The 11,874-nt window shown below is 31.7% G+C and overlaps 1 protein-coding gene across 1 annotated transcript; it reads right to left on the bottom strand.

Annotated features, from left to right (window-relative positions):
* Positions 1 to 5,562: 5,562 nt before the first annotated feature.
* Positions 5,563 to 7,409, bottom strand: LOC133314201 (uncharacterized). Its single transcript, XM_061515648.1, has 8 exons — positions 7,260 to 7,409; positions 6,911 to 7,172; positions 6,725 to 6,821; positions 6,516 to 6,640; positions 6,336 to 6,420; positions 6,122 to 6,254; positions 5,752 to 5,862; positions 5,563 to 5,676 (listed from the first exon to the last, which is right to left on the bottom strand). The coding sequence occupies exons 1-8, from the start codon at positions 7,407 to 7,409 to the stop codon at positions 5,563 to 5,565; spliced, it is 1,077 nt and encodes a 358-aa protein (XP_061371632.1).
* Positions 7,410 to 11,874: the final 4,465 nt, after the last annotated feature.

Consider the following 11,874-nt stretch of genomic DNA (forward strand, 5'->3'; position numbering starts at 1 on the left):
AGAAAAGAAAAATTACATATTAGCACTACTACCAATCCTCATGCTACTCCAAGGAAACTTAGCACTTATTCCAAAGTCCATCGGCACTTTCATATGTGCAATTTGATATAAAAATAGGATTAATAATTTAGTGAGATAAAAATATATTGTTTATTATAATAATATATCGGGGTAGTTCACGGACTTTCAAGTCAACCTCATTAAATTAGGATTGAGCTTGTTTGCTAAACAAGCTTTTTTTTTTTAAAGTTTAAGCTCGTTTTATTTATTAAACAAGTCATACCAAGACAAACTTAAACAAGCCAAGCCTCAGGCCCTTGACAAGCTTATGCTCATTTACACCCCTATTTATTCCTAACTTAATGTATTGAATCATAGGAGATAAAGTTATATCGTGCAACCTCAAAATGACATTATTTTGGGGTTTAGGAATAAAAATAAATAAAATTTTAATAAAATTTATGATAAAAGAAAAAATAAAATTTATAAAATACCCTTTATTTTTAATACTAAATCCCAAAACGACATCATTTTAGAGTTGCAATAAATAATTTTATCTCGCTTATCAAAAAAAAATAATAATTTTATCTCTTGTTTATAGGAGAAACACTTTTTTCCTTCAATATAGTATTTTACTTAGTATCAAATAATTATTAGTGAAAACAAATAGACACTATTAGCATTCAATAGTCCTTCTTTCTTAAAAAAATATGTGACTTTTTTTGACGATTTGAATATTTATATCCATTAAAACTAAATATTCATTCTTAGCGTAACTTTATATTAATTTTTCCTTATTAATTAGTACATATTTTTTATATATAAATAATATATTATCTACTCATAACCGACTCAAAGAATTGGTATACGTAAACAAAAAAAAATTTGTGTGCATACTGCACACTATAAATCACACATGTTAGGAGCAATTCTCTAGCAAATATAAATATAGTTCTGGTTAAAGATATCAATTTAGGTCTGTCTCAATCATTCAAACTAACTATAAGTCAAGCCAAATAACCGGTAAAGTTTTAGGGTCAGCAAGTATCATTTTAGAATTGGACAATAATTACTTTAACTCAACACAAATTATAAACAATTTCAACTTATTCGCATTTATTTTATTTAGTTAAACATACGATTAGAATTTTTTAAAAAGTTATTGATTAAATGCGTATGTTTTGTCGAGGTATTGGCACATTTTAACACTGCCCGTTTTTTTATGTCTAAGGGCATATTTTTAGTGATACAGGAATAGGTACTTCTTTATTAAAAATAAGAAGAAAAAATATAACTCATATGTCATTAATCATAAAACTAAGCGTAATGATTATTTTCTAATTTTAGCAAGGATGTACGGAGTATTCACTAATACGAGAGCAATGAAGATATTTTGAGGAAACAAGAAGTTACTTAGAAAACTTATATAATATTAGGGTTTTATAAGAGTTATGTTGTAGGAAAAGTGATTGTGTAATGTTATAGAGATTCGTTTTACGTGCCGTAATTTCTTTTTTTTTCTTTTCTCTTCAAAAAGTGTGGGCTCCATAAAATGTTGTGTGTGTAGGAAAGTTTGTTGTGTCATGTTAAATGACAAATGCAAACCCCATAATATAATTGTTTTAGATATATTATCCAACTTAGGCCCACTAAGCATTGAGCTCAACAATTAATGGGAAAACCTTCAGAGGCATTTGATAGAAGATAATTTTTTTTTATCCAGAAATTACGATTTTAAAAAATATGGTAAAAAGTGAGTTTTTGGGGAATGTTACCAAAAAATTATTTTATAGGCCAAAATATTCTCGAAAATATTGGGTTAATTTTCCTGATATTATGTTTAGTTATTTTTGTCTGAAAAATTAATCTGTATTTTTCCATCGTTTGGGGTTTCAAGAATATCACCTTATAGATGGTATTTTCGATGGTATTTTGGTTTAAAAAGTACACACAAAATTGAATTCTGGAAAATTAACTTTTCGGGAAAAAATTTCTCCAATGTGGAACCAAACATGATATTCTAGGAAACTCACCCTCACTTTCCCAGGAATCTAAATATAATCCTCCTACTAAACACCTCCCAGTGCCTGTTCGGAAAGTCTTTCTTTTTAGCTTCTCTTCTTGTAAGCAGAAGTTGGGGCAAACAGGTTTTTACAAAAGCTCTAATAATGAAAAGATCTTTTTCTTATAATGAAGAAAAAAGTCAATAGCTCCTAGGAGGAGCTTTTTTTTAAGTTGTATCAGCTTATTTTTAATTTGAACTTTTAAGTAACATTTAAGCTAAAAAATGTATATAATCATCAAATAGTTTTCAGCTTTATTTTTAAAGCTCTTTAACTTTAACTTAAAAGTAGCTTTTAGCATACAAAAAATAAGGTACTAATTAGACTTTAAACCTTTTTAAACTCATGACAACCACCATATAAAAGAGGGGTCTACATCCTCACACCGAGATAAGAAATACAATTAGGTATGTTAGGACTCACACATTGTCTAGTTTTGATGATAAAAAATAAATGAAATCAAGTTATCTAACAATTTGTTTAATTTTTTAAAGTTTGTTGCTATATTTTAATTTGTGATAAATTATGAACATCAAAATTGTTATGAAATCATGAAGATTGAGATTGCAAGATAAATTCTTACATAATGATTGGATCAGGTAAATCATAATCATACCTGGGGTTACATTATCTTAAAGTTTTGAAAACTAAGGAAGAGAGATAGAAAAGTTTTATTTTAATCTAGAAAGAATTTTAAGATTTAGATTTGGATTTTAAAAATTAAAATTAAAATTAAAAATTCTTTTTGAAAGATTTGAATCTATTTTATTTAATTTTGGAAAGTCAATTTTTGAAAATTTAATTTAAAAGTTTTGATTCTGTTTTTCTCCAAAGCGTGTGTGAATGTTCAAGAGGAAAAGTGCATTAAATTTATTATGAGCAATTCTTCATATTCATTGAAGATAATTTGGCAACCAAGGCATGAATAGATTCATTGAGTACACCTTTTAGGTTTGATTTGTACCTATTTGCTTATTGATTAGAAGTGAGTAAGGTAATTCTTAAATTGTTCATTGTTGATTTTGATTTAGCTAATGTTGGAGTATGTAATAAGGAAATAAATGTCGAGTGATAGTTATACTTTTGACTTAGAGTTAAGCTGAAAGTGTGTTTAGCAATTGTTGCAGGTTTGACAATTGGGGCACAATTTATTTGGGTAATTGGGGTACTTAAATCTTAAGGTAGATTTGAGTGAATTCTTCTACAAGGATATAATAGTTTCTATTATTGTACTTTGAATTAAGCTTACCACATTATAGTATATTTATCTCCCAATTGGACAAAGGTATCTGAATTGGGGTCATAGATTTTCTTTGCTCCTTTTAAAGTTTTTCCCACAAAATTTCTTGTGTTATCTCTTTGCTATTTTTTTATGGGTTCGTTTTTTTTTGCAGTTACTGCAGATAAGTTATCTGCAGTAAGCCAATACGACGTCGTTTTGGGACGGAAATTATGGTGTTTTTATAATTTTAATTTATTTTAGGGTTATAATAGTCTTTATATTTATAATTTTTTAAGATTTTAATACCAAAACGACGTCGTTTTGGAAATAAATGCAGATAACTTCTCTGCATTAACTGCGGAAACATTTTTCCCTTTTTTTATTGGTAAAACTCATTATGAAAAAATTAGCGTTGGTTTAAATTGAAAATATTTATATAACTCAATTCACCCCTTTTTAAGTCCATCCGGAACCAACAAGGTAAATACTCTTCATTGCACACTATAATGATGATTGATATTGACGTAAGTGTTTATAATAACCCAAATAGTTAATGGGGTTTTTGTTTGTCCTTTAACATGACATGGTAAAGTTTTCTACACATACAACATTTTGTGGGGTCCGCATTTTTTAAAGCAAAAAAAAAAACTAAAGCACGGGAAACGAATCTCAGTAACATGATATAATCACTTTTCCTACAACATAACTCTTATATAACCCATAGTTAATTTATGCTAATGAAGACTAATTAGCAATTATAAAGGGTTAATTAGATGAAAAATCTAATTTTCTAGTTAATTCATTTTTCGGGATAAAAGTGCAAATATTAAAATTTTTGGGATAAAAATATAATTATGCAAGTTAGTATGAACCCTAAAACAAATTAAGTGTGTATTGATATGCATTCAGCATATGGGTAAATCTAAGCCAAAAAGAGAAAGAATGTTGATTAATCTTAAGCAAAAAGGCAATAATTACTGTTGATATGTTAAAATCTCAATCATAGATTACACAACTGATTTTATGTTGATTTCGTAGGAAAAACAGACAAGCTGGAGCTAAAAAGGAAAATGCTAAACTGAAGGCCCACGCTGAGAGCGTGGGTATGGCGCTGGCAGCGTGGAAGGAGCTTTTCACACAGAGACACCCACGCTACTAGCGTGGAACTCACGCTAGTAGCACCAATCAAAATCAGACAGAAACTTCCACGCTACTAGCGTGGCACTGACGCTAGCAGCGCCATACCTTCATGTAAACCACGCTAGTTGCGTGGTGCTCCAGTATTCTGAACAAAACTCCCACGCTCACAGCGTAGGAACCACGCTAGTGGCGTGGGAGGTGCGGACAAATCAACAATCAAATCCTGTTTTAAATCAGAGACAGATCACACTGATATTACGACAAGGATTAAATCAAGATTCTAGGTCAAAGACTCTATAAATAGAGACTCAGACCTCAAGAGACAAAACACTTTTGCACAAAGAGAAATTGACAGAGGCAGAACGCAGAGCAAGCTTCTTCTCCAATTTTCTGGTTATTAGTTTATTTTATGAATTCTTTTCTACACATTGAATTGTCAGACATGAATATGTCTGGCTAGTCTTTTATTATTGTGGTAAGGGTCACAACCCTTGATGTGAACCCCTTGTAATTTGGTTAATTCTATATTTAATTATTTCAATTGCATTTATTTTACCTTGTTCTTTATCTTCTAATTCTTCTAGAAATGATCACTCTTTTAGGATTGCGAGGGTTAGGGTTTTCAATAGGAATATTGAGATTCTAGTTCCTGACAAAGGATAAAATAATAATTCATGTATGCTCTAGGGATAGGCTACATGAATTACAAACATGGAAAATTCACTGGTTTAAAAGGATTAACTTGAAAAGGAATTTCTAAGGGATTAGGATTCTAATAGGGTTAATAAAGTTAAGATCACTAAGGAATTAGGGCTTAACTAATTAATTAACAGATAGTGAATTGTTTGATCAATGGGTAATTAAATGTAAACATTAATTAATATTGCAAGGTGGGGATCAGAAAGGTGTTGGCGTCTTTTACCGCAATAGTCTTTTTTAAAATAATTTCTCAACCTTAATCTTTTATCTTCTAGTTCTCAAAATCATCTTTGAATTGTTCACAAGTTTTGAATAATTCTCAATTTTTACATTCACAAATATTCTCAAATCAACTTTTATTCATCCAACAAGAAAAGAATAGATAAAATAATTCTGGTGCCTCAATCCTCGTGGAGACGATCTTTACTCATCATTTTATTACTTAGGCTCACTGTATGAGTCCAAATTATTTTTTTTCACATTCACTTTAAACAACATGGATTTATCAATAAGAACATTAAGTTCCTTAGGATAGTGCTCCAAATCAGCACCCTGCAAAAAAATATTAATGAAATTTTAATCAGAACTTTAAATGAATAAAAAAATGAGTGGAATAAGAACACAAACCCTTTTGAAATGCTGCTCACGTAAATCCGCAGCACTCATGCCCAACAAAGCGACACAATCTCTATCAAACAGAATGAAAGATGCAGAATCAGTGTGATCCACAACTCTCAACTGCACACAAAATCTGCAACACATGACCACCGATTGTGTTATTTATAAATAAAACGAACGATCTAATAATAACAACAACAAAAATAGATATAAAATCTTACTTTGGATAATAATCATCCAAATGTTTTTGGCAGTTTTTACACTACCATTTCTCGAAATCTTCACAAACAGAATATGGACATTTATTACAGGACTTGTACCACCAATTATATTTGCTCTCAATCGATTTTATGGTTCCATAAGTAATGCAAGTAGTAACCTCACTACAATTCTTAACATCACTGATACACTTTCTTTCCGTCTCTTTCAGGAAATCATTCTCAAAAGAATATGAGGACTGACTTGATAACTGAGACAGCGTGTAACCGCTATCAATGACATCAGACGAAAGCCTAAAAAACAGCAACATTACAAATAATCAGCGATAAATAATAAAGAAAAGAGCAGAATAATGGAATAACAGCAACTCGCACCTTTTTTTGAAGTCGACAATCTCTGGTACACTGGGATCGATAATTATCCTCGTCGTATACTTTGTATTTGTTATTCCAATTTTTCCTTTAAAATTTATTATTAATTTCAAAAACATAAGGAGGGAAATAAACTAAAACATTCCATTAAGAAATCATAATCAAATATTTATGTGAACTCACCCCTGAAACCCTTTATTCTAGCAAGCTGAACTATCATCACGTTTTGAGGAGACTGATTACTCCCCAAAAATTGTTGCACCTGGTCCACGTAGTCCTCCCAGAGAGTGCACTCGAGCTTGTGACCCCTACTTGCACAGTTTTTGCAACAAATCACGAAATAGAATTTTACATCAAATGAACATAACACATAACAAATAACCAATAGATACCTGAGGTTATCATGCTCCACGACAACCATTTTTGTCTTCCTACCGGAGATAATGTGCTCACGAACTTCCCCTATTCCAGAGACTAAACCGATGACATCTACACATTAAGGATGGTTAGACAGATGATATCGTCACACAAACAACAAAAGCATGACTTACAGCATGAACAGGTCAAAATCTACAAACCTACTAAATAAGGGGAATCAGAAGACTCTTTCTCTATAACGTCAAAATCTACAAAATCAAATCCATTGGTGGGAATAGCAGACTCAATAGTGGATTTTACATCAGTCCTTAAGTTGAAAGACAAAGGATAATCATGCTTAGTTGGCCTGAAACTACCACTATTCAAACCAACTCCAAAAATTTTTATGCAATAAACTTCTCCTTCGTGAATTTTTTTACGGATATGCAAAGAACCCTTGACAGCAGCGTGGACCTTTCCACCCTACAAAACGCATGCATAGATTAGTACATTTTTAAAAAATGGACCGCAAACCAATAGTAATATAAAAAACAAAACAAAAACAAATACCTTTTCATCTAACAGAATCATCTCTACGTTATCGTCAAATTTTTTTTGCTGAAAATTAGGAACCTTCCATGTTCTAACAACTCTAGCCTTAATCCTCCACTCCTCCTTAGTAGGATTAAGATCCTTAATAAAATCATACTTGGAATACATAACCAAACGTATATGAGGTAATATTGGCTCAAAGCCTTTGAGGACAAAGAAAAGAACGAAATAGAGACGCTACAAATGTGCCCAAAGAAGCTGATCAGAAAACGAACATATGTTGTTCCAAATACCTATTTATACACGAATATGCACTATTCGATTTAAAAATGGTCATTTAATTATTCGATTTAAAAATTAAAATTCGATTTTTAAAATAAATTCTTTTCCCACCATCCATATTTAAATTCAAAATTTTAAACCATTTCAAATTTTGAATTTTAGATCAGACGACCAATTCCAACATAAAAAGCAATTAAAACAGCTGATTTCTTTTTGGATACCAATGTGATGGGCAGTGGGACATTCAATGCCTTGTCTGCCACCACAAATGGTCATTTAATTAATTGATTTAAAAATTAAAATTCTATTTTTAAAAGAAATTCTTTCCCACTATCCATATTTAAATTCAAAATTTTAAACAATTTCGAATTTCGAATTTTAGATAAGATGACCAATTCCAACATAAAAAGCAATTAAAACAGTTGATTTCTTTTTGGATACCAATGTGATGGGCAGTGGGACATTCAATGCCTTGTCTGCCACCACAAATGGTCATTTAATTAATCGATTTAAAAATTAAAATTCGATTTTTAAAAGAAATTCTTTCCCACTATCCATATTTAAATTCAAAATTTTAAACAATTTCGAATTTTAGATAAGATGACCAATTCCAACATAAAAAACAATTAAAACAGTTGATTTCTTTTTGGATACCAATGTGATGGGCAGTAGGACATTCAATGCCTTGTCTACCACCACAAATGGTCATTTAATTATTCGATTCAAAAATTAAAATTTGATTTTTAAAAGTAATTCTTTTCCCACCAACCATATTTAAATTCAAAATTTTAAACCATTTCGAATTTCGAATTTTAGGTCAGACGACCAATTCCAACATAAAAAGCAATTAAAACAGTTGATTTCTTTTTGGATACCAATGTGATGGGCAGTGGGACATTCAATGCCTTGTCTGCCACCACAAATGGTCATTTAATTATTCAATGTAAAAATTTAATTATTCGATTTAAAAATAAAAATTCGATTTTTAAAAGAATTTTTTCCCCCAATTTACCCAATAAAGAAAGTTTGTATATGCCATGTAGTGTGAATACAATTTGTAGAATTAACCAGGGAGTGACAGTTGGCAAAACTTTCCAACATTGAACTCTCCTTTATATATATATATATATATCTCCTTTATATATATATAGATAGATGTTCAAGCCTATGGAATTACTACTACACTGATGGAATGAGTGTGAAACCCTCAAAACACCGAGTGTGATGAGAGTACACTTAAACTGGTGAGGAATATTCAAGTTAGGATTTGAATTCTTGATATAACTGACAAGCATTGTTGGAAGTTTTTAAACAGAGAGTTATACATGCATAGCAGTTTGAATTCTTAAGATGTTGTGTTCCATGATCTCACAGAATTACTCTTTGCTTATAACTTTGATCTATTACATTGCTAAGGACAGCAACGTTCAAATCTGGGAATTGTTTGATATGCATTCAGCATATGGGTAAATCTAAGCCAAAAAGAGAAAGAATGTTGATTAATCTTAAGCAAAAAGGGAATAATTATTGTTGATCTGTTAAAATCTTAATCAGAGATTGCACAACTGATTTTATGTTCATTTCGAAGGAAAAACAGACAAACTGGAGCTAAAAAAGAAAATGCTAAACTGAAGGCCCACGCTGAGAGCGTGGGTATGGCGCTGGCAGCGTGGAAAGAGCTTTTCACACAGAGACACCTATGCTACTAGCGTGGAACTCACGCTAGTAGCGCTAGAGATCAAAATCAGATAGAAACTTCCACGCTACTAGCGTGGCACTGACGCTAGTAGCGCCATACCTTCATGCAAACCACGCTGTTAGCGTGGAAACCACGCTAGTTGCGTGGTGCTCCAGTATTCTGAAAAAAAATCCCACGCTCACTGCGTGGGAACCACGCTAGTGGCGTGGGAGGTGCGGACAAATCAACAACCAAAATCCTGTTTTAAATTAGAGGCAGATCACACTGAGATTACGACAAGGATTAAATCAAGATTCTAGGTGAAAGACTCTATAAATAGAGACTCAGACCTCAAGAGAAAAAACACTTTTGCACAGAGAGAGATTGACGGAGGCAGAACGCAGAGCAAGCTTCTTCTCCAATTTTCTGGTTATTAGTTTATTTTATGAATTCTTTTCTACACATTGAATTGTCAGACATGAATATGTTTGCTAGTCTTGGTAAGGGTCACAACCCTTGATGTGAACCCCTTGTAGCTTGGTTAATTTTATATTTAATTATTTTAATTGCATTTATTTTACCTTGTTCTTCATCTTCTAATTCTTCTAGAAATGATCACTCTTTTAAGATTGCGAGGGTTAGAGTTTTCAATAGGAATATTGAGATTCTAGTTCCTGACAAAGGGTAAAATAACAATTCATGTATGCTCTAGGGATAGGCTACATGAATTACAAATGTGGAAAATTCACTGGTTTAAAAGGATTAACTTGAAAAGGAATTTCTAAGGGATTAGGATTCTAATAGGATTAATAAAGTTAAGATCACTAAGGAATTAGGGCTTAACTAATCAATTACAGATAGTGAATTGTTTGATCAATGGGTAATTAAATGTAAACATTAATTAATATTGCAAGGTGGGGATCAGAAAGGTGTTGGAGTCTTTTACCGCAATAGTCTTTTTTAAAATATTTTCTCAACCTTAATCTTTTATTTTCTAGTTCTTAAAATCATCTTTGAATTGTTCACAAGTTTTGAATAATTCTCAATTTTTACATTCACAAATATTCTCAAATCAACTTTTATTCATCCAACTAGAAAAGAATAGATAAAATAATTTCGGTGCCTCAATCCTCGTGGAGACGATCTTTACTCGTCATTTTATTACTTGGTACGATCAGTGCACTTGCCGATTTTACACGACATGTATCACACCCCATTTGAACCCAATAAACTCAAGAACCTTATTTTAATAACTCAAATGGTTGAGTGCTAAAAAGAGAGAGTGACTAGGGGCAAAAGAGTCTTTTCGCAAGAGAGATATTTCTTAAACTTATAATTCTCTTTTCTCTATTTCTGCTCTCTTCTTTTCCATCGATCCCTCTCTTTGCTTCACCATCTCCCACAATCTTCTTCTTCTTTCAAGGAAGATAATTTCTCTTCTTCTTTCATTGGTGACCAAAGACCAAAAAGTTATCACCTATTCATCCCCTCCATCAAATTTCAAGAGAAACCCCAAGCCTTCCACCATGAAAACTCACTATTTTCCACTTGTGTTGGATGCTACATGGAGCTGGAACAAGGAAGGAGTTCTCTCATTTTTGAAACTTGAAAGTCCTTTCTTTTTCATTATTTAGAACTTTGAGGTAAGAAACCATGGCTTTTGGTGTGTTGAACCATAAATAATGAAATTGATGTTTGGTTGATGTATAATTGGTGTTGATTTGTTGGAAGAACCATCCTTGGACTCATTGTTGCATTAGAGCTTGACTCTTGGATTTTTCAAGAATTGGGGTAAGTTCTCTAAAGTTGTGTTCATGGAAATGTATGGTTGAAATTGAAGGTTGAATTATATATATGATGTAATGTATTTTGGATAAATAAATCATAGTTTAATGGATTAAGGAAAGATTAATTAGGTGGTAGGAGAAAACTTGGTTTGGAAACCAAGAGAATTGTTATAACAATGAAAAAATGTGTTTCTGCTAGTGGAGGGTACTTAAGTGCGCTCCAGCGCAAAAAACAGAGCAACTGCCCTGGAGGAGGGCACTTAAACGCACTAAAACATATAGCCGCTATAGTAAAATGGGCATAACTTGAGGTAGAAAGCTCCAAATTGAGTGAAACTTGCATCTATGTAAAGCTAACTTAAAGACTTACAAATATACAAAATATTGGGACCTTTGGATAAATGGATTAATCTTAATTTTATTTTTAAGTTTCTTCCCTATTTTTGGGAATTCGGTTCGAAGCAGTTGGCTTGCGACGCTCGTAACTTGAGATATACAAATCCCATTGATGTTTATAATAGGTCTTTGGAAAACTTGAGATGTCTAATTAAACATAGTAAAATATTAAAAATAATGGTAAATAGATGTAAACCTAATTTTAGAAATGGCAATGGTTGTCTAGTATGTAGTATAACGGTATAGTTCGTTTCTTTTGACTATTCTTTAGTAGAGGGACTTGTGGAGTCTATGCCCTATTAATTGATGTTTCAAGGGTAAAGGACCCTAGAGGAGTTAGATAACTTCTCACATCATGATTTAGAATTTCAATATGATTATCCATCACCTAAAGGTAAGTGGCCTAAGCTTGCAAATAAAAGTCAATGACTTACGTGTTTTTAAAGTATAAGAAGTATTCAATGTTTTGTAAATTATCTTTGGCTAAATG

Source organism: Gastrolobium bilobum, unplaced genomic scaffold, assembly GCF_033153095.1.
Source record: "Gastrolobium bilobum isolate Gb01-03AN ecotype WA unplaced genomic scaffold, APGP_CSIRO_Gbil_v1 utg152395, whole genome shotgun sequence".
In the NCBI taxonomy this organism is placed as follows: Eukaryota; Viridiplantae; Streptophyta; class Magnoliopsida; order Fabales; family Fabaceae; genus Gastrolobium; species Gastrolobium bilobum.

Excerpts from the sequence above, each read along its gene's own strand:
- LOC133314201 (XM_061515648.1), bottom strand. The coding sequence starts at position 7,409 with ATGTATTCCAAGTATGATTTTATTAAGGATCTTAATCCTACTAAGGAG. Across the intron at positions 6,641-6,724 it reads GTGGAGCATGATAACCTCAG|GGGTCACAAGCTCGAGTGCA; the intron begins GTATCTATTGGT and ends CTGTGCAAGTAG. Across the intron at positions 6,421-6,515 it reads TAGAATAAAGGGTTTCAGGG|GAAAAATTGGAATAACAAAT; the intron begins GTGAGTTCACAT and ends TAAATTTTAAAG.